Source organism: Aythya ferina (genome assembly GCF_964211825.1).
Source record: "Aythya ferina genome assembly, chromosome: Z".
Lineage (NCBI taxonomy): Eukaryota > Metazoa > Chordata > Aves > Anseriformes > Anatidae > Aythya > Aythya ferina.
Window position 1 is genome coordinate 13923859 of NC_140299.1, and position 24260 is coordinate 13948118.

General features: G+C 37.6%; 1 protein-coding gene across 3 annotated transcripts in view; it reads right to left on the reverse strand.

The window, feature by feature from the left end:
- Positions 1 to 22419, reverse strand: part of FYB1 (FYN binding protein 1) — a 66393-nt gene extending 43974 nt beyond the window's left edge. For 2 of the 3 annotated variants that reach the window (XM_084504690.1, XM_084504688.1), the window contains exon 1: positions 22308 to 22419. In XM_084504690.1, the coding sequence (XP_084360816.1) occupies positions 22308 to 22310 (3 nt within the window). In that variant the 5' untranslated portion in view covers positions 22311 to 22419. Of the gene's footprint in view, positions 1 to 4684; positions 4833 to 22307 lie in introns of those variants that run through there. The other variant, XM_084504689.1, reaches the window with a different exon arrangement.
- Between the last annotated feature and the right edge of the window lie 1841 nt (positions 22420 to 24260).

Consider the following 24260-nt stretch of genomic DNA (forward strand, 5'->3'; position numbering starts at 1 on the left):
TCTGCTCCTTTTGCCTTCTGATTGATTGTATCATGTTATGAATTGCCCAGTACACTGTAGTAGTTTTACCCATGACTTCTGCAATATAAATTTCCTAGTTTTTCAATATCACAAAAAAAAAAAAATCAGTCTTTCCAAACTGTATTGCATGGCAAAGTTACTTACAAGAAAAGAAGCCAAAACAAGATGAAACCTATCCCCACAGCACCATTGTTATCTCTTTTGCTCATGTAGGGAAGGGAGGAAGTACATGTTTACTATGGAGATTATCAGGTTTAAGCTATCTACTGCTGGTTACCACAAGTGCACTCAGACACACACACAAAATCACAATGCAGAGATACATATATCAGAATCATTCAAGATTCCTCCCGTAATACTCCACAAAGCACTGATTTTACACATTCAAAGAGAAAGTTAAACTAATTGCTATGCCAGAAATAATACCAAAGACTTCTGTCTCTGATCTATTTGAATTAGTACTAATGCATGTTTCATTGGTGTTGTTTTTCTGTAACAAAATCTAATTACTGTAATGTCCCCTCAGTGTTTTAATTCTTCAGAACTTGTAAATGACAAGTTCTGTGATCAATTGCCTGGCCAACTCAGCAGCTCATGTCTTTGGAAAGGTGTAAGAATAAATTGATTCTTCTGCTATTCCTTCCATTTGTAATTTAAGAAAGTGTACTGTGTTAAACTACAGTAATGTGGATATTCTGGACAAGAGACTTTAAGCATATAGACCTTTTGGAACCTGGAACTACGATTTCAAAGAAATGTTTCATTTTATGATATGCAGTTTCTGAGAAGTTTTCTGCATCTTGGCAATAGCAACATCAGTTGTATTCATACAGGCTTTCAAATGCACTAAGCAATCCACTACTGCCGTGTTAGGACTGTTTATTTTCTCTAAGTCCTACTGAAGTCAATGATTTATTTTAATAAATTTCTTCCCGGTACTGTGAAAAGAACCTTGCATTAGTCATGCAGCTATACCAGCTCTTCAAAAGTAAAAAACATCACTCCTGGGGATGCAGAAGGGATTACAAACAGCACTGCAACTTCTCTTACTTACTTACAGTCAGTAGTGAGTAGTAAGGGTAACACTCTAAGAAATCGGGATGGTAAGAAACTGGGAAATCTTTCTGCTTCTTTTCAGTGTATGTCATCAATTATTGCTTTAATAAGCTTACTTTATAGCAGGAGCCACGTTGTGGATTGTAATGTGCAACCTGACTGGCCAGGTAGACAGATGGGGAACTGGGAAAAGGAGAATATTTTTTTTTTGTGACCCTGCTCACAGAATAATCCCCACAGTTTCTGCATTTCCCTTCCCAGAAGTGACAGCAGTTACCTTTTCCATTAGCACATACAACAGGTTGTAATTCATGAAATGGGAACTTGAAAAGATTATGAAGTTAGATTAAGTTCACGCCAACCTTCCCACCCAAAGTGCAAACTGCCAGTTAGACAGAGGATTCTCATACAAGAAGTACATAGGTCACTTTCTGAACTTTCTTGCACTTTCTTGGGAAACTGCAATATTTTGGCCTTTCAGCTACTGAACTGAAATGGAAGAAGCACAAGGTAAACAGTAACATTTTCTTTGCAAGGAGATGGATGCATTATTCTAATGTGTTGGCTCATATCTAGAATAATGCCCTTGTTTTGGTTCCCAGGTTTGTATGTACAGCACTTTCCCAGCTTCCACTGCCTTCAGCAAGAACCCACACAGGTAACAAAATTGTACAGAAGTCCTCCATGAGAAGATTATAATTACTTTTCAGTGTAAACAAGTACAATTCTTCATTATTTACAATATAACTGTTTTTTTTTTTTTTTTTGTACTGAAGTACATTATAATGAGAACACAAGAAAAATAAATGTTTAAACTCCATTCTTCCTGACTTTTCTCTGAATATTTCAGTCTCAAATAACCTGTTAAAAACAAAACAAAACAAAAAATCCCACACTTTGTTTTGTTTTGTTTTGACATAAATATATGTTATTTAAGTTCTAGTCTTGGTGAAGCCAAAAGATCATTTCACTTCAACTTCCCCTTGTGGTTGCTTTTTCTTCAAATAAATAGAAACACTGCATCAATGAAATCAACAGAAGATGTCTGTATGTAATCTTTAGTTAAGCAGATAACCTCTGTGAAACTGTTGACTGTACAAGAAACCATGCAGTTCTTCAAAATGCATGCAGGTCTGATTTATGAGACCAAAAAAACAAAACAAAACAAAAAAAAAAAACAAAACAAACAAACAAAAACTTCTTTTCACTTCTCACCTGTAACTTTTTCCTTTCTATTGCCACATGATAATGTCTCAACAGGTCTTTTAAAACTCATATTTCTTTTAACATAAGAAAATCTTGGTAAATTTGCTAGGAGGCAGTGAAAGAAAGATTGTAAAACTACCACCATTTTAAGAAGTATGTATATTCATGAATTCTGTGATAATGAAAAAAACCACAGAAGCTTATAACCACTGAATGAATTGGCTTCTAAACCATGAACAGGATATGATGATAAGGAACAGAATAAGGAAAGAAAAAGCAAGGAAAACGATGAATTAAAGTTAAATACAGATCTTATCTTAGCTGGCATCATAAAGGCCTGATTTGGGCTCTACTAAGGTTAATGGGTTGAGGAAGTTTAGCTGTTTGCATAAGATGCTAGTGTTGTTCTAAATTCATTATAATTTATTGGAATTTTAGTGGAATAGGTTGCTCAGAGAAGCTGTGGATGCCCCATCCATGGAGGTGTTCAAGACCAGGTAAGATGAGGCCCTGAGCAAGCCATTCTATGATTCTATTGCTTGACTATTTCCCTTTCCAGATGGAGAGACTTCATAATTATATTTATGCAACACTTTTTGTTTTTAGAAAAGATGAATAATTTCCAAGTTGCTTTTCTTCCCCTTGAATGTAATAATAATTATTAGTTAAAGAAGACTTCCTCTAATTGTGAGTTCAGCATTTGGACATTGGAACTAAGATGTTGCACTACTCTGTACCTCTGAATGTAAGTAGCACAAGTATGAAAAAAAGGCAGAAAGACAGCATCAGTCCAAGCAGAAAGACTTGCTGACACAATGATTGGCATACAAGAGGAAAGAACCCTCATCAAATTCAAAATAATGAAGAGGTGGGCTGTTTTGCTCGTTGCTTTTGTTTTGAAAGACAGACCTCAACAATGGAGAGGATAGCCAGAAACCTAAAAGATTCTTTGGAGAAAGATCAATTGCCTATATGTCCTCCTGACTGAACCTTTTCAAATGTCTCTCTACCACCAGCAGACAAAATTATCACATTCACATGGATGTGCAACTGTTGAAATTAGACAAGAAAGTTCCAGCCTGACTATCGTCTTCATCATGCATTCCTCTACATCTCTTTTGTCCCTCTCTTGTCACATTTTCTCATCATTCACACAAATCATATGACCAACAACATCATAATGCAGAAAAATGTGAAGACAATGTAATTCTTGCACCCAAAGTGAGACCAGGACTAGTGAAGGCATAGGGCTTGACCAGAAGTGCTAGATGACATCTGAGCTTGGTCTCAAAATTGCTGTCACATCTTGTGCACCAGGCTAAAGGATCTATCCATGCATGGTCATCTCCTCATCCCTATGGTCTGGTAATTTCAACACAGAGATTAATTTTTCTTTTCTTCCTTCTTTTTGGTACTTGTTTACATCGAAATAGAAAAAAAAACAGCAACTCAGTCTTCAACAACAGAAGCTTGGGAGCTTCAATGTTCCACCAAGAAATTCTGTCCAATAAAAGCTGATTGACTAATATAATTTTCTGAAAAAGTATGTTGATATTTTTTGATTAACCTGGTTTTATATAAGAATTGAGTTTCTTGATACTTAATACTTTTTTATATATATATTTTTTTCTCATATGCTAATCAATGACTTTCAGAATAATGTAGTTTTTATAGCAAGTATGCCAAGAAATTAAACAGCCAGATCCCTTCCTACTCAGAAGCCTGTTTGCATACAGTATATACAGCAAATACTTTAGGAGCATCTTTGATTTGACTCTGGTTATTCTACTATTATCAAGGTAACATGTCTGAGTCAGAAGATACAAAACCTTGAGTTCCCAACACTGAAAAGTTCCTACCATTACACTTTGAATTTTAAGATCCCATATGATTTATTTATCATTTATTATTAGTAGTAGTAGTAGTATTTTTAGCATTAAGCCATTGAATACTGTTCTAACTCACTGTAGGAAAGAAAAACATTTTCCACAACCCACTACGAAAAAATACTTACCTACACTGATATCTTAATTAGGAGTATGGTATATTAAAAAATACCCTACCACAAAACAATCAGCCACAAATAATACAAAAGCAATTACGAGAAAAATAATTGCCTCATTTCTGTTACTCTTCAAAATGCAAAGGTCACTTAAGTTAGGGCAGCTTATAGTAAAATCTAAGGGAACTAAACACAAAGCTTTGAGAGAGAAAAGACCATTTAATCAACTTAACGTCTTTTCAGCTCCACAACTTATTTCAAGTAAGATCTACAATTAGCATTTCCACTTACATGAGGTTATATGCAATATATTGTACTGATTTTTTATTTATTTATTTTTTTTTTTTATCCTGGAACTTTACAGTTTTATTTCTAAGACAAACATGTACATCAATTTACCTGGACTCCCCAAAGCTCCAAATATTTTGATACAGGCAGAAAAGCTGGCTCCCTCAATGAGAAAATCCACAGGGTTTGTCACGTTAGTAGCCTGTGCTCTTTGCTAACAGAAGTTCTGCTTCTCAAAGAGGGTTTGCATAAGAATGCTGCTTGTGGTTTTTATTATCATGATCAGTAGAAAAAAGCTGCTCTCCACAGGATATTAGGCAAAAAGCAGTGGAGGAAAAGGGAACTAAAATTTGTTCAGACTGCTTAGGTGCTGTCATCAGCAATATTCACTATGTGATATTTAAAAGCAAAGTGAGCTCCAGTACTGCATTTACCCCATATTGCAGAGTCCTTTGAAGCTATATTGGTAAATACAAGCTTGAATCTTTACAGAATAATATTTAAGAAAACATGTGTGGTAATTACAAGCTTAAAGACAGTAGTGGACCTCTCGGATCAAGTTAAGTCCCCTGCTGCCAGCAAAGATCATTACATCTATTCCCACTCATTAACTAAAGATGTCAGCTAACATATTTGTTTGCTCCCAACTTTGCCAGTAGGTTCTGCCATTCTCCTGGCCAGTGTTTTAAAGCTTTTGCTTTATAGAAATTATTATTATTATTTCAAAATTATGATCATACATTTATTTTACTCTTTTGCCTCTCACTTTATTGCACAAATCAAAGTATGATACCGGACAGGGAAATTAATATTGAGAAAATAAGCTTCACAAAAAACTGTAAACATGGAGGTAAATCCAAACCACAAAGGAAGAGCCCTCTGCTACATACAGCTCAGTGAAGTTGCTGGAGCTCTGCATGGCAATAAGATTGCAGAAGAAAAATTTTGTGACTGAGCTTCATTAAAGGTTATTTGGCTCTTCCTCATTGTTTATCACTTTCCCTTCTGCAAAACTTTATTTATTTATTTATTTATTTATTTATTTATTTATTTTGATGTATCAAAAAAGCATTGGAGGTACTTAATACTTCTAGATTAATTTTACAATCACTTCTATTTTAGCTAGTTTGGAAGCATATTAGTGTTGGATGGAACTTATCTGAGATAAAATTACTATTACATGTTTTATATTTGTCGCTTTCCAATGATAATTTTGTCATTGTTGTTACGTCAGGCAACATTTTTTTTCTTAGTGGGAGATATGCAGTTCTGAGCTATTCATGAGTTCTTTATGCTATTCATTCTGTTGTACACTATTTGATTTATAAAATCATATTTATTTGTGAAAATAAACATTAATTGCCAGTGGTGAACCATTTATTATTAATCTTTAGGCCGACTGTGACTGTTGTTCTAGTTGGCAGTTTGCACAACTGTATTACAGTGTTAAATGTATCAATATAGACCTTTTTCACTGGTAAACAACACTGCAAGATTTGGCTCTCTGTAACAGCACTAGGCAAATCATACTGTGATCAAAGAATGAGCTCTTCTTTGCAACCCTGGCTGCTAGACAGTTCCTGCCATCTTCCCTTTCATCCAGTGCACAGAAAATAAATACATCTCTAACTGATAGAATGCTGCTGAGGAAATAAATTACAACAAACACAATAAAAATATCAGTTTAAGCTGTGAAATTGCTCTGAAAGTTGCCCATGTGCAATATCTATACTTTATGCTTCATTTCACACTTGGAGACGCAAGAGCTTCCTAAATCACCCCTCTTTTTATCCACATAGTTCTGTGGAGGATGTTTGTGAGTAGTTTGAGGGAATTAGTTGTTTTTAGCAGATGAGAGAATCTGAAGGAATTAATATTTTAAGGAACAAAACCTTCATGCCTGCAAGCGCATTATAGCTATTTTGCTTTTTTCCTATTTTTTTTTTTCTCACCAAAATCCAACAAGCAGTAGCAGCAGAAACAGCAGAAATAACAGCATCACAAAATTATATTTAAGCAAGATAAACATATCAATAATAATAATGCCTTCCTTACATAATCATGCCATTCCAGACTCTGTGTAGAACAAAACTGACATCTAAATCCCAGCATAATATTCTCATGTGCAAAATTTATTACCAGTCATTTTTCATTTTTCATATTTTATTTTATTTATGTATTTATTTATTTTTGTAATAGAGCATTTACTCAGCTTTAGTTTCCACATACCTTTGGGAAAAGTGGATGCTTAAACATTAAATTTCTCCAAAATAGATTAAAAAAGAAAAAAAAAAAAAAAAAGAGAAAAAAAGAAAAAAAATATCTTACTGACTTTTTTCTGCTGTAAGTGCTAGTTCAGCCTTTTAAGGTAACTTTTATGTACTGATGTTGTCCTGTATTCTGAAATGTCTGGAGAGTCAGGCATTACTACCTGAACAGCTTAGGTTTCCAGTTCAGTGCTTATAGAAAATACAGTCATGATCTTGTTACCTCTGTGGCTGCAAACTGTAGTGGTGAAATGATACTGAGAAAAAGCAAGCAAATAAACAAACAAACAAACAAACAAAAACCCACAACCCTTTTTATTTCCATGTTAACACAGTTCGTTTCACTCATCTTAGTCTACTACGTGATCCCAAAACATATGTTACGTGACAACATAACAGAACTGATGGTGAATGAAGAATGAAATGGGAGATAAAGAATACAGAAATGATTTGCTTTATAAGGTAATCTTTAAAACATGCCTAAAAAAAAAAAAAAGCACATAGGAGATCACCTTTGGAACGCTACAAAAATATAATTAAAGCAAGTTGGCAATTCCCTTTGTAAATCAGAATATTATTCTTCCATCTCTAATATACAGTACATATATGTGGAGTGCTTGAGGAAGTCAATTTTAAGAGTTTTTCACTGAAGCCTGTATTTCGATCTCCTAACAAGTCTCAACAGATCTTTTGCCTCCTAGTGGCAGACCAGGAGCAGCAGAAGAAATGATGCATTTTTCCTGCTGAAAATCTGCTTACACATCCCTATACTCAGAGGATTAGTTTATCTGGTTTCATGCCACTCCTGAGGGATAATATTTCAAGTATCTGAATAGTGTTAAAGGACAAGACAAGAAGTTAATACACATGCTTAACACCGCTGTGCCAATCCTGGGAGTCTGGAGTTTTGAGAAAAAAGTGTCATCTAGATGTCATCCACGACAGGTAGCTATGGCAGTGATCTTGTTACAGTGATCCTTTGGAAAGTACCTGAAATTCAGTAGAAACCTGACATTCCTGAACACTGACAGGAGCTTCTGCATTCATTGCTACATTTCTTGTAGAAGCAGCCTACATTATCTTTGTATCTCCAGACAGGGCCAGACTTCCTGAAACATGTGCTGTTCAATTTCCCTGAGGTTGCTATTTGAAAGTGGGTTTAATATTTCTGACAGAGGTTTGATGCCGTTAGGAGCGAAGTAACAGCATTGTCTCATGTTTAAAATGTACTGTCATGTATATAGGAAGAGCTGGGCTTCCCAGATATTATTTGTGGACAGCTGACAGACAGGATTCCCTGAAAGCTCCTCATGTTGATGCTGTGGCTCTTTTAAACTGCCATAATTCAAGCCTTATAATCTTATAGCTGTTGAATTTTATTACAATATTTATGTTTGCCCAAACCAGGAGTTGTTGAAATCTGTTTCCACTATTTAGATCTCCTTGTATTAAAAGAATGTAGAATCTGAAGAGTGAAGACAGAAGGCAAAAGATGATGTCAGAATCTAGGGTGGTTATACTTTGTAAATGATGTATTTCTGTCATCAGGGAAAGACCAGTGTACTCCAGAGTGTCACAGTCACATGCACACCTTGCAGAAGAAAAGTTATACTCCTGGTTTTCTGCTTGTTTGTAAGCACTGGTGCCGCTGATGCAAAACACCTTCAGTTAATAAATAAATAATTAAATATATAATTTCATTTAAAAGATTTGTATTTTATTTTATTTTATTTTATTTTATTTTATTTTATTTTATTTTATTTATTTATTTAAATTTGAGCATAGCAGTGCTATGCTCAGTCCAGGTAGACTGCAAGGAAATCCCGGGCTTTCATTAGACAGTTTAGAAAACTTCTTGAGAGCACAGGGCTTTCCGAGGCAGGCAGCAGCCATGACATGCTCAGGTGAACTGTTGTCCTTGGCCTCCCTCATTCTACCACTTGTGTCTCTCTGAGGGCCACAGCTGACCATCATTCGCAGCTTGACTGGAAAGTCTAATGAGCTGACTTGCAGGTGATATGTTTTTGCTGTGATTGCTGAATTTGCAGTTGCCAACTCCTGGCTTGAAGGAAGAGGTCCCAGCCACAGGCCTGCTGGCTATTTGGTAAGGCAGGCAAGGTGAGAAGCTGCTAGAAGTAGTGGATGAGTGGAAGGTGGTAGAAACATGGATAAGAGGGAGGACAGATGAGCATGGTAGGGCTACAAGGAGCTGGGTGGGGGCAGTTCATGTGGGGAGAAGAGCTCTGGAAACGGGAGGCTGGGTAACCTTCTGCCTTTTCAAATGATGTGCTCTGTCAATCCCCCTGTGCCTCTTGAAGGTGGCCTGGCCCTGCCCCACCATCAGATTGTGGGGCCCTGCCTTGCTCCATCCTCCCTGCCAGGGCTGAGCATGTCAGGGAGGGCCCCAGGAGTGGCTGGAGTGAGCATACGGGCGTGGAGCATGGGGCAGCCATCTTAGTAGTTGCTGTGACAGCTATGTCCTAATAGTGAGGGAGCGGAATGAAATGGGGAAAGGAGACAGAGGGTGAGAAGTGAATGAGGAAACAGTGTTCTCAAGCAAGAAGTTACTTCAATTCCCTACTCCTACCACATACACTTATGCAGGCAGGGGATTATCTGCTTGCTTGGCTTCCCCCTCAGCATCTCCCCGAGCTGCTGATACCAGGACGAGGAAGAAGTGGAAAAGCAAGAGGAACAGCCAGCTTTAGCAATAGACCCCTGACTTCCCTTTATCCTCCATGTGTCCTTCCCCTCTTCTGCCTGGGAAGAAAACAAATGTGCAAAAACATGCAAATCCCTCACCAGCAGTTATGCAAAGGCTGTGGGAGGGGAATGTCTCTGGACTCCCCATGATTTCACACACAAACTTTGTACTCTCCTTTCCTACCCCCTCACAGTCACAGAATGGCCAGGATTGGAAGGGACCTCTGAAGATCAACTAGTCCAACCCCCTTGTCGAGCAGCATCTCATAGAGCACACTGTGCAGGATGGCATCCAGGCAGGTTTTGAATATCTCCAGAGAAGGAGACTCCACAACCTCTCTGGACAACCTGTCCCAGTGTTCTGTCACCCTCATAGTAAACAAGTGCCCTCTTGTATTCAGCTGGAACCTCCTGTGCTTCAGTTTGTGCCCATTGCCTCTCCTCCTGTCACTGGGCACAACTGAAAAAAGAGTGGCTCCATCCTCTCAACACTCTCCCCTCAGATATTTATACACATTAACAAGGTCTCCCCTCAGTCTTCTTTTTTTCCAGGCTAAACAGGCCCAGATCTCAGCCTGTCCTTGTACATCAGGTGCTCCAGTCCTCTCATCATCTTTGTAGCTCTCCTCTGGACTCACTCCAGTAGTTCTATGTCCTTGTTTAGGGGAGTCCAGAACTGGACACAGTACCCTGGGTGGGGCCTCACCAGGGTTGGGTAGAGGGGGAGGATCATCTCCCTTGAGCTGCTGGCAGCACTCTTCCAAATGCAGCCCCAGATACCATTGGCCTTCTTGGCCACAAGGGCACACTGCTGGCTCATGGTCAGCCAGTGGTTCACCAGGACTCCCAGGTCTCTCTCTGTAGTGCTGCTGTTCAGCAGGTCAGCCCCCAGCCTGTACTGGTGCTTGGGGTTGTTCCTCTCTAGGTGTAGAACCCAGCACTTGACCTTGTTGAACTTCATGAGGTTCCTCTCAGTCTTACCCTCAAGGCTGTCAAGGCCCTCTGAATGGCAGCACAGCCCTCTGGGGTATCAGCCACGCCTCTGAGCTTTGTGTTGTCAGCAAACTTGCTGAGCGTGCACTTTGCTCCATCATCCAGATTGTTGATGAACACGTTGAACAGCACTGGACCCTGTATTGACTTCTGGAGGACACTGGTAGCTACAGGCCTCCAACTAGACACTGCACCACTGAGCACATCCCTCTGAGCTGTGCCATCCAGTCACTTATCAATCCACCTCACTGTCCACTCATCAAGGCTGCACTTCCTGAGCTTGTCTATGAGGACGTTATGGGAGACAGTGTCAAAAACCTTGCTGAAGTCAAGGTAGACCACAGCCACCGCTCTCCCCTCATCTACCTAGCTAGTCATCTCATAGAAAGCTATCAAATAGGTTAAGCATGATTTCCCCTCACAGCTCTTCAAGTCTCATCTGCTTTTTGTGTAGAGAAGCAAATAGAACCCCACCATTCCTAAAAAGCATCTTGGCTCCAGGCAAAGTCTTGGTTTCACTGCGTTCCCTTCTGGGCACAGAGGACTCGCAGCTGGTGTCTGGGCCTCTTCAGGTATCACCTATCTCGGTTACCATTAACTTTCCCTGGGAAGATGGCAGCAAAGGGCCTTTACCCTTCAAAATCTCCTCATTAAATATCTGAAGAAAATCATAGAAATATTTGTGAATTCAGCAATATAGGCTTTGTTATTATCATTTGATTTCTTATGAACAGATAGTAGCTAATGTCTGAGTCTTATTAATGGTGGGCAGGCTGCTTTTGCTTTTAAAAAAAAGATGTTTATTTTAACAAACAAACAAACCTATCAAAAGCAGACTTTCATGATCAATTTTGGTAAGGCAAGCGATCCCTGACAAAAATGTATTTTAAAGAGATGCAATTGACATTGTTCTACACTACAGATGCTCTCAAGTAAGTACCTATAGCAAGTATGTCTGAATTTGAAATGTGGAATAAAGAAAATGAAGGCTAAAGTTAAATTCTCAGTTGTCATGAATATTTCACCATTCTGCCTTTGCACCCCTTCATGGGGCTTCTGTGATAGTTCATATTATTTAGTATAACTGCAACCATTAACAATTTTAGAGTCTGTTCTCGTGGTCTTGGATTTTAACTTTATGCTGTATTACAAGTATTTTAATGATCTAAAATAGGAAGGGGGAAAGGTTGGGTTAAAAAACTTGTTGCTTTACAGTTTAACCTTAATTATATTTTAGGAATGTTATTTATATTGCAATGAAACTTTCTTGACTTATGTTGTAAAGTCACTTTACCCAGACAGTCACATGGGTAAAAAGTGTGCATTTTTGCCTGTGCATCATTAACAGGTTTCAGGAAACAGATAGTTACTTTTTCATGCAAGTCCTGTTTATTCACTGAAGACTATGATACAGAAGGAAAAAACTATTATTTTCAGGCTGGAGCTCTTTTGCTTCTGGTCATGTGGCAAGAATAACATAAGGAAAGTCCAAAAAGGAGCTGCACTGTAGAGCTCACCAAACGCCATGTTCACCTAAGTAAGGTATCATGTAACACCAGTCTCTGATATTGTTGTATAATATCTCTTTTTCTAACATTAATGTAGTACTTTACAGGGGAGATCATTTACAAACACTTCTATTACAACTTTAATCTTTCATGACAAGCTTCTCAGCAGTTGAGAAATGCACATAACAAGAATTAATTTTAGCTGGAACTAATTTTACAACTTCAAGTGCAGTAGATTAAGCATGAGATATTTTGTCTACCTCTTAGAAAGGACTTACAAACTAATTAGTACTACAAACTTTCAAGGATTTTATCCCCAGTAGCACGTAATGACTTTTTTATAGAGACTCTGCTTTCGAAGTTCAGAAGCAGTTGGTAAAATTTTTGTGTTCTATGAGCACTACATGAATTACTTCAAAATGAGACATAGTAGTGACTCTCAGCTTTGCTTGCAGTTGTTGCTGTTCAGATGTTACCTCATCCACACCTGAACTGCAGATAATGTGCCTCCATACAAGAAATTATTGTGCTCAGTGCATGGCTGGTCAGAGACTTCACACAAGCAGTTTCCACACAGCAGCTAATCAGCTATAACTTGCTGGGCTGTGCAGCTCGATTACCAATTACCTGTTTCTCAGCTCATTTCATGATCTCAGTGCAGAGACTGAGTGCTAGCTGAGAGTGCAGATCTAGGCCAAAGCACAGTGAAATGGAACTTGGCAACTGAAAGCATTTAAGGTTATTTTTTTGTAGAGCTAAAAATGTGTTATAAGAAGGTAGAGAATACACTGGAATCCCTGCCTATGTACAGTATAAAGTAGGGAGATGACTGTAGAATCAGGGTCTGGGTTATAAAAGGGAGGACATATGATAAAAGAGTGAGGCAAGAACACACTTCATGCTCAGGTACTTCCACTGGGCAAATGGAGTTTTAGAATCCCTTACATAGGCCTTGCATGCTTGCTTTCTTGCTGCAGACTCATTATACATACAGAGCATCATTCATCCGTTTGCCACTCATCCCGTGCATAGTTTCTGCAACTTCTGTTAGTCAACAGTTTAACAACCTCAATGGAAAATTCACAATAGAAAAATTGAGCCTGTGCTGCCATAGTGTTCAGTCACTTTGGCAAGCAGCACTTTCTCAGTGTTGGTGTGGGGCATGGGACACCACACAATTACACCTTAAAATGGTGTAATCAAAGAGCTAGGATGCTGTAATGATGTCTACCATTCTTCATATGCGTTTGTAACAGTGAAGTTCTGTTGGGGGAAGCAGTTCCCCACTCGTAGCCCACAGGTTTGATACTACACAAATTTAAGACTGTTCTATATCACATCACTGAATAAATGCAGATTGAAAATATTCAAGGAAGTAGAAAGAAAGAGAGAGAGAAAGAGAGAGAAAGGAAAGAGAGAGAAAGAGAGAAAGAAAGAGAAAAAAGAGAGAGAGAAAGAAAGAGAGAGAAAAAAAGAGAAAGAAAGAAAGAAGGAAAGAAAGAAAGAAGGAAAGAATGAAAGAAAGAAGGAAAAAAAAAAAAGAAGAAAAAAAAACAAGGGACTGTGGCATGGGAGCAGAAGTGCTTTTCAGTCTAGAGTATATCACTGCTTGAGGTTACAGGACAACAAAACAAGAGACAGAGGACTAGAATAACTGCATGAGAGGAGTGACTGGGAAAGGAGTCCCTAAACCAACATTGCAGTGGAAGAGAAGGATGGTAGGAACATACTCTTTAAACATAGCTTCAGGACAGCTGTGTCGGTTAGAGAGGAACAAAGAAAATATATACAGAAAAAAATTTCTGTGCCTCACATGGGCAGAATCCTTCTTGGTCCTCTCACGTCTCCCAGCTTCAATGTCTACCATACAAGCCTTTTGTACATTTTGATATTTTCTTCCTGGAAGAATGGACTGGTCAAACCTCAGAATTGTTTTAATGTAAGTGCGAATTTTGTAGTCTGACCAACACTTTGGATTGAAAAAAATCCTTGAAAAAGCTTGGCAGAGTGGCTGACACACCAGAGGCTTGTGCAGCCATTCAGAAAGACCTGGACAGGCTGGAGAGCTGGGTGGAGAGGAGCCCCATGAGGTTCAACAAGGGCAACTGCAGGGTCCTGCACCTGGGGAGGAACAACCCCAGGCACTAGTACAGGCTGGGGGCTGACATATTGGAGAGCAGATCTGCGGAGAGGGACCTGGGGTCAAGTTGGAGAGCAGGCTGACCATGACCCAGCAATGTGCCCTTGTGTCCAAGAAAGCCAGTAAGATCCTAGGCTACACCAGCAGGAGTGTGGACAAGGGAGGTGATCCTTCCCCTCTACTCAGCCCTGGTGAGGCCACACATGGAGTACTGTGTCCAGTTCTGGGCTCCCTAGTACAAGAGGGACATAGAACTTTTAGAGAGAGTCCAGCGTAGAGCCACGAAGATGATTAAGGGATTGGAGCATCTGTCTCGTGAGCTGGGCCTGTTTAACCTAGAGAAGAGGACATTGAGAGGGAAGTTTATGAACCTCTACAAATACCTGAGGGGACAATGTAAAGAAGATGGGGACAAACTTTTCTCGGTGGCCAGTGATAAGGCAAGGGTAATGGGTATAAATTGAAAAACAGGAGGTTTCAGCACCATATGGAACTTCTTCACAGTTTGGGTGGCAGAGCACTGGAACAGGCTGCCTGTTTTTTTCGTTTCTTCTCTCTCTCTCTCTCTTTTTTTTTTTTTAATTTAATTTTATTTTATTTTTCTGTGGAATCATTCCTTGGTGCTTGCACAATGGTGACCTCTAATGGAGGAACCACTCCCACTATGAATCATAGCCCCACAGAATAGTTTAAGTAGGGAGGGACCTCCAGAAGTCATCTTGTCCATCTTTCTACTCAGAGCAGGGCCAATACTTTCCTGATTGCTCAGAGCATTCTCCAATGGGGTTTTGACTACCTGCGAGAATGAAGATGCTGCAGTCCTCGTCCTTTCTGTCTCATTATTTGGTTTTCCTCACCAGGGTGTGCGTGTATGTCCAACTGGGTTTTCCCTTTTTGCAGCTTGTTTCGAAAGCCTGTTGTTTCCATTTAATCATTGAAGTGTAGCTTTCTTTAATCATGAAAGTGTAGCTTACTGTGTTTGTTATTTGCAGGCACTCGAATCTGCAAATGAAAAGTGGAAACCTAATTCAGCAGGGTCTATTTTAGTTTTATTATCTTTTCACAGTGGCTAACTGCCATGACAGATAAGGAGACTGCACATACCAGCCTTTCTGCTCCAAGAAATAAAAAGTGTTTGGGGAAATGTGTACATTGCTGTTTGTTGTTGAGCAGTAGCTAGACTGATGAAAGCTAAGGCTAGCCAGCTGGGCATCTGTTTAAGGATGAGCTGTTGTGAAGTTCGTTGATTGCACAGGATGCATATGTTGTGGAGGATAGAACAGCTACTGGCTGTGGTGGGGAAAAGAAAGGAAAAAAAAAAAAAAAAAGGAGAAAAGCACCAGTGTTAGACTAAGGTAGGTCTGTGCATTCTTGAAGGCTACATAAATTTTAGCCCTCTCAGCTGCTCTCAGAGGCTAAGTGAAAGAGATTTGATAGAAAACTCATGATGCGTAGGGAATATATTCAGATCAATGGAAACCCAGTTGTAGAGTAATGAATGAATTAAGAGACAGAGGTCTAAAAAGGCCTCAGTGGGGCCAGCTGTAAAGACAGAACCACCGTGGGATAAACTGCAGGGCCTGTAAACACTTGAAAAGATTAAAAAGATTCAAAAAGGGTTGGGAAAATAGTTGAAAAAATTTCTGAGAGATGGAATAGATCAATGGTTGTAGCAAAATTACTGTTTTGAGAGGCTTTGAACAGGGGACATGATTTCCAAACATTTTTCTTCTCCTTCCTCCAATGAGAATAAGAATACCACTCTCCCTATGTCTCGTCCACAGAATCAAAAGGCAGACTCCCTCAAAAGATTAGAGAAGGGCTCTAATATTGTAGTGGTTGTGACACTTCAAAATTTTATTACACAAGTGTTAGAGATGCATCAGCAGAAATAGAAGGAACATCCAGCCGTAGATGTGAATCCAAATGGCATAAAATTTCTCTGATCCTTGTTCCATTCTGTGAAAATATAAGCCCCTCAAGAACAGTTTATGTTTTGGCAAATTCTATGACTTGAGATTGGCAAAGGAGTGTCCCATTTTTAAGAACATATAATAAATAATTACTATGGTTTTTCACACCTTTCAGTGATGACAAGAAAAGCAGGGGGACATTGTTCACAACTTCAATACAAGAACATAGGCGATGCTTTTGTTTTCGTCATATCTGTTTGTTGTTGTTATTGTTGTTTTTTTAATATCAATTTTCTGTGTATTCCAGCTTTTGGATTAAGGGATGCTGCTGAAGGCAGATGTTATTTTTGTTCATTTCACATTATTTCTATTAAGAGCCCTAAACTCTGATGGAGAATTTTTATTCTTATTTTTGATTTGTTGGATTTTCTTAATTAAAAGATGATTTGTGTGAATGTTCTCTTTGTAAGAAAAAATAGCTTAAGAAAAGTATTATTCTTGAAATAAGCCTACAAATATCCTCAGGTTCTTAATTCCAGGCTGCTAATGCAAATATGTATGACTTACTGATAAATATTTAAACATATTAAAACACAATTCATTTACAACGTCAAGAAATAAAAAGGGCACATTTGGATGTTGTTCTGTGTCATCTGTCTTAAACGATCAGGAGACATTCACAATATAGTTACATGAGAAATGTGTAGGGTAAATGACTACTGAAAGTTCTCATACAAATATAAACATTCTGTTTTCAAAAGGAAGAGGATATTAGGAAAATGTTGCTAATTAACATCTTTGAGTTGGAGCATAGAGAAATACGGTAGCTGTAATAAATGGTGACCAAACATGATTTCAAGAAAAGCTGTCAAGATGTGTAAGCTTTTTCTTGAAATCAATATGTTTTTATTTGAAAAAATAAAATGAATTGAATGAATGAATTGAAAAATTCCTCCTTCCTTTGGTGTTTTAAAAAAGATGATAGTTTGGCAGTACTGGAGAAAGGGTGCTGGGAGCATTGCATTAACTTCTGCATCTTACTCTTAGTCTAGGAGAAGCAGACATGTAAAATACAATGCTTTTCATGTTATAATTTGGGTGGCAAAGGGAAAGATTGGGATCATTTTGTATCTTAGAGTGAGGTAATTAAATGTGTTATGTTCTGTCTCTGCTTCACATTTGTTTATTAATATTTTTTTATTGTTTTCTCATCTACATACCTAACACATTTGCCTATCTTAGCCTATGTATTATTACAATTGTATTATTGTTATTGTTATTATTTTATTTCTCCAGGAGGAGAAAAAAAACTAAGGGATGAAAGTGGTATGAAGGTTCAATAAAGGTATTATTGTGTTTAATTTTCAGGGTCTTTACAAGTCTGTGCACTGACCAAGTCACATAGTGCAGGGGTGTGGAAAGTAGTTCATTCCACTTCTGTTAAGTAGGCCAAGCTGATTTTAGTGTGGATGGGCTGATCCACACTAAAATCAGCTTGTGGATGGCTGTAGCTAGTTCTGTCTTGCCAGTGTTTTTCTTTAATAATATGGTCTTTCATGTTTACAGCAAGACATTTTGGGATAACAGGGATCCCAGAGCTTGAGATGTTCTGAGTCCAGTTTGTCCCTCCGTAACAATATAGAGGCATCACTTGGCATTATGTCTGCATAGAGTTTAGCTGTCTTAGAGTATACTCTAGACAATCCATTACTTTTCCACTGCTTGAATAGCTTTATCATTACATTTTTTTTCCTTGGTGTCTTATACAGGAAGCTGGAAAGAATTTTTGGATTTATTTGAAACAGATGCTCATTTGTATTTAAAATATTTTTGAAAGTATCCAAAAGATCTAGAAAAAAGTATTCCATTTCTCTCATTTTTGTTTCTCTCACTCTTTGTTTCTCTTTGCTTCTTGTGATTCACTTGGGCTTGACAAACAGAGAAGTGTGCTTGTCTCACAAAGAGAATAGCATTCTGAACATTTTCTTTTTCTTAGTCCTGCAAGTTGTGTTTTACACAAAATGATTTCAAAATCTGCTGTGTTCACAGTTAAGCAAGACATAACTTGAGTTACTAGACTTCTGTGGCTATCTGAAGTCCAGTGACCTCTCTAGTCTTTGCAGAAAGGTAGAGGTCACTTTGCATAGAATTCCTTGCAAGGCTGGTCCTTCAGAGTGTGGGTAGGTCTTCAGCTTTTCAGAGAGGCCAATTCTGTGTATTCTGGTACAGAATCATCAGGACTCCATTAAGTCACAAAAGTTGGATATAAAATATAGCACTAGAAAACAGGGATTATATTTTTCCTGGTGAAAATAATGATATTAAAATGTATTGGCCTGATATCTCTCATCTCTCTCTCTCTCTCTCTCTCTCTCTTTTTTTTTTTTTTTTTTACCCTCCCCCCCCCCCCCCCTTTTATAGAGGGAAATTTGAGACACCTTGGTTATTGGAAAAATGTCCTTTCCTTGTAAAAATGTTCAGCTGCTCTTTACTTTCATTTACCTCTAGATAGTGGTCAGAAAATAAACGCCAAGGTAAGAGAGTGCCCTAAGCACCAAATAGAAGATTAATAAAGGTTGGTGGGAGAAGTTTCCACCTCTTTTGTTGACAGTGATTGGTTTGCATGAAATATGTGAGGATTCTTTGGTTCAGAGAAGGAGAAAGTGTAAAGTGTGTCTATAGACTAATAATTACAACACTCACTTAGACCTAGTTTCCATGCACTGCTCCAAGCACTTATTTATTTATTTATTTATGACAAACCAAAGGTAACTCTTTCCCTCATGTCTACTTTGGTCACAGAGCAATTGAACTGCTGATGATGCAGCAGTCCCTTCCAAATGGACCTGATAATCTGGTGAGATAGAGAAGAATACATAATTTATAAATGCACTGAAATGAGTCACAAGAAATCTTAAATGGGGGAATCTGCATGACAAACCTTTCTTGTCAAAATCTGAGACATATTCAATGATAGACAGATTATGAGCCTATCAAGCATGGACTTTTGGACATGCTGCATATGTGTCTCTAACCGTGTCTTAGCGTTTTAGATTGAACACACAAAGTCTGAGGGCCTGAAGTTTCACATGATTACCTTGTATTTACATCTGCTTTCCTTGCCTTTATTTCTTGTCTTGTGAACTAGACAATACTTGTAAGGTGTTTAAACATCTTATAAAACTCTGAACTCCTCCTTGATGAAAGAACATCAAGATAACATCTTGTCAAACATACCTGCCTCATTCTCAAAATGGTTAACCAAAAAAATAGGTCTCCATAACCTTCATCAAAGCTTCCAATGACAAAATTTTTACAGTCTGATCAAGCATTCTGTTCTCCTACTTCACTATCCTCAAACTTCCCCCCCCCTCCCCAATATTTAAGCTGAACAATTAGCATGACAACAATTAGCAGATTCCTTTATCTGTGAAACTATAGCATCACCTTCTTTCTCCCCTTGATTTCAAAGAATAGCATGGCAAAATAGAGGAACTTCAATTTGAACAACCTTAGCATTTGCTGAAATTTAGTGGTACAGCTTTACTGAAAGCATGATGTGTTTGTACACCTTTCACTGTTAACTAAAGCAACTCAACTCTGGGACCTTGAAACAGTAAGTTTCGGAAGTATACCAAGAAATAAAGTCAGATTGTGAAAGAGTATTCTTTTTTCTGAAGGTAAAGCTTAAGAGGAAGCGTTAGTATAACTGTTTGGAAATCCCTCAGGGTTTTCCCTTTAGGTAGTATGATAGTCTGGAAAAGAAACAAAGCTGTAGTTGTATGAAACCTGTAACTTCTAAAAAAAAGAGCACTTTCTACCTATCTATCAATGAAAAAATGAAGGAAGAGTGATTTGGAGGAAAAAATAGGTATAAAAGAAGTCAGGATATCACACACTGTAAATTTCTGAATGGACGTGGTCTGAATCTATCTCGTCTGTGGAATTCATTTTGTTTTGTTTTTCGGTGGTTCTATGTACTTCATGAGTTGACTCTCATGGTACTGTGCTTGTTATTACATTCATGCCAGATTCTGTATTTTTCTGCATGTGCCCTGGGGACAAGATCACTTTTTCTAAATAGCAATTTTTATTTTTATTTTTTAATAACTACAGTAATGAATTACATTCTTCTTGTTACCCAGAGAAATCGTGGATGCCCCATCCCTGGAGATGTTTAAGACCAGGCTGGATGAGACCCTTCACAGCTGAATTAGTATGTGGCATCCCTGTCCATGATAAAGTAGATAATCCTAGAAAGCATCTCAGGAAACAAACATCCCTAGCTTTGACATACCCCTTAATGTATTTCTTTGTCCTCCACTGTGTCACTTTATAGGCCTGACTCACGTCTAAGGATAAGTGCTTATTCCATTTTTTTGTTGTACATACTCTTTCAAACAAATAAAGAAACCCAAGGGAACACTTTTCCTTCATTTAGGATATAATCACTTATAAATAAATAGAAGTTTTTTTTTTTTTTTTTTTTTTTTTTTCTTTCTTTTCTGATTATCCATTAAAACAGACCACTTGATTAAGTTGCCATTTGTTCTGTGTGACAAAAATTTTCTCTCAAAGGGCTTGGAGCTTTAGAGAGATTTACAGAAAAAAGTGGCACTGTTAATTGTTGCTTATTTTCAAACTTCTTTTGGCAACAGCAGAAGCACTGCATCCAACATATTTACATATGTGCATACTCCTTCTAAACAAACCCTCCTGTGAAAACAGCTAGACATTGCTCTACATGCCAATAGAGCAACTTCATGTTTGCCTCACAATTTTTAATGCAGGATTTGGCAAGTGCAAAGGCTTCATGTGTATTTGGCTCTCCTGAATTGGTAACTCGAGTTGAAGAATCTCTGCAACAACAGGAATTCAGCATGTCACAGCACCGTGAGATGTGAGTTTGCTATAGCTGTTGTGCCTAGTCAGATCCCTTTTACGCGTGCGTAAATCCAGAGTAAATCAAGTGACTTGAATTGAATTTTTTTGTAAACAAGTATAGTATTTCTCTCTTTATCAGTTGATCCTACACATTACAACATTACAACAGAATGTTAAAAAAGAAATAAATAGAATGAGAAGAAATAATCAGTTTTATTTTTTAAATATCAAAAGGTCATTTAAACTATTTAAAGCCATTTTTTTCAGATTCAGGGGGAACTAAATCACTGTATAAAACAGAGGAAACCTCAGCCAAAACCCTCCAAAATTTGTGAAACACTATTAAATGTAAACTGCATTCTGCATTCAATCCTATTTCACATTGTCATTTTATATGAGTTTCTTGTAATGGACGTTAGGACTTTTACCCAAGAGGATACTGAATTCTGTATCTTGGGTTCCTATCTATATTTCATAAAGTACCTTTTCTCTCTTGGAACAAGATTGGCATATTCAAATAAGAAACACCTCTTTGTTACTACTACTACTTTCAGGAAAAAAGTATATATATTCAGAAAAAAAGTATATATATACATATGCCCTTTATTTGGGCATATATACAATGATGAAAGTATACAAGCTAGTCCAGGAGTCTTAAACTATTTCTTGGAGAAAAGACAGTCTGAAACGCTATTCAGATTACACAATTTTTACCATTTATCTGAAAAATCACTTGCCTCAAAATTTTTGACTCAGTTTGTTAGTAAAATAGTTTCCAAAAATAGCTGCAAATATTTAGGTTTGGAATTTTTAAGAATGTTTCTTTTTATGGAAAAAAAATCTAAAGATTAGCAAAAAATACAACTATGCTGCAAGTTTACAGATAAAAGCACAAATCTTGTTTGTTTGTTTTTTGTTTCAGAGGACTTCTGAATTAAACTAGGATAGTGCAGTGGCTTCCTAGAAATGTAATTAAGGGTCTTTACTCATTCCCATTTTTGCTTAGTGTCTTATTGACAGCTTCAGAATTCCCCTAGATGCACAAATTAATTTGTCCACTTAGCCTTGAAAGAAGCTGTTGCTTCTTCCTTAATCTTGAATTTCAGAATCAGTAAGGCATACACAAACCAGTTCAGAGTGTGAAGAAGCTGAAAAAGACTAAAAAGTCTCCTCATGCCCTCAAAAGCAGGAAGTCAGCTACAAGGAACTGAATTGAAAATTATTAGAAATATGTTTAGAGCTTTACAGTTACATCCACTGCAGTTTTAATAATGAATCTTATATACCCATGTAGTAAAAATAAAATGAATAGAGCTCTGTACTTACCATAGTTTTTGTGTCTCTGTCTCATACAAGTCTGCTAAAGAGTATGTGCTGTACTGGACAGAGTCAAAAATGTTCTTTGTCCTTCACTGTGCACTTCCTTTTTTGAAAGTGTATGTGGTCTATCCAGCCTTCACAGGAAAAGATATCAGCAAAATCCTTGTTTTGCATATTATCAGAGACGTAACAGAAATTTTTACAGCATTTGTTTGGGATACACTGCAGCACTGTGAAGGACAAATGACAGTGAAGGAGCATTCATTCATTTTATGAGCTCCAAGATTATAATGAAAAACGGGTATGTGCTGATGAGAAAAATATATAGTTATGTTTTCACTAATCTTTTGCAGAATTAAAGAAGCAAATATATATATATTATTTATTTATTTATTTGTCTTTCATATTCAGGGTTCCCAAGTTTTCACGTATTTAAACTTTATAACCTACCTCATATACCTCTTCTTCTGGCTCAGGTTTGCATGAATGTTTAAAATCTGAAGCCTTTTTCTTCCTATAGTAAGCTGACCTGTATTTCTGTCCACTAACTTCTGACTCATTAGGTCTGCCTAGCTCATAGTATCAGAAAAATAGGGTTCTGGTCCAGCAGGTTATTAAAGCCCTGCACTGCCAGACCTCCTTTGCACAAGAAGTTAAGGAAGAAATGGGATAAACCTTACTGGGTTGGGTGTAACAAAGAAAGCTAAAACAGAGGTTCTTCAGCAAGATGATTGAAAAGACATGAAGGAAGGAGGGAAGGAAAGAAGGAGGGAAGGGTGTGAAGCACATGCTAAATGCAGGGGAAAGTGAGGACTCGTATATACTTTGGGTGAAGTCCAACTGCTAAATAAAAAAGCAAAAATAATAGTAATGTAACAGAAAATACTGTATCTGCATCACAACCAAGATTTAAACTCTATTCTGTGATGAAACCAAGATTTCCTCATAATCTTGATAACAGAGCACTGAAATGATTTCTGCATTGCTGCAGTCCCAAAACATTGGCTTTCAATTAAACTTTCAGTGCAATACATCTGTAGAGCTACAATAGCAAATACCACTGCAGGTACTTATAGAATCAATTAACATACTTACTATTTATTTTCTAAAACAGAAAATTACTGTGGCAGCTACAAGCTTGTTTATTTGAGCACAGTATTGCGCACCTTTGAGAAGAGATTTGAAAAAACAAATTGAAAAAGAAAATATTACCCTTGCACTCGGAAACACTAAGTGTATTTCCATTTCTGTGGTTGTGTGGAAACTGTTTATGGTGACCGAAACCAATGAAAGACTTTTTTTTTGGTCTGCATTTGTAGCACAGGGTGTGATTCACTTTCTTTGGTTACCATTTCAGTATAGTTTCACTTTTCAATTCTCTTATCTTGTGGAGTTCAAGCTGGAACTTGGTGGAAGAAGTAAGACAGGATTGCCTCCCTGGACTTTCGGAGAGCCAGCTTCGATCTCTTCTTGGACCTCCTTGTGAGTATCTCATGGGCTAGGTTGCTAGAAGGCAAGGGTGCTTGTGAGAGCTGGGCTACATTTACAGCACTTCTTCCAAGCTCAGTATCGGTGCGTCCCTAAGAGTAGGAAATTGGGGGGCAGAGGGGTAGGTGGGCAGTAAACCTGCATGGATGAGCAAGGAGCTCATTGATAAGATCAAAAGGAAGAGGAAGGTCTATGAAATGTGGAAAAAGGGCCTGTCCTCTTGGGGGGAGTATAGAAGTGTTGTCAGGGCCTGCAGGGACACAACAAGGAAGGCTAAAGCCCACGTAGAGATGAGGCTTGCAAAAGAGAAAAAGATAATAATTTTATTTTATTTTATTTTATTTATTTTATTTTATTTTATTTTATTTTATTTTATTTTATTTTATTTTATTTTATTTTATTTTATTTTATTATTTTATTTTATTTTATTTTATTTATTTTATTTTATTTTATTTTAAATATGTAAACAGT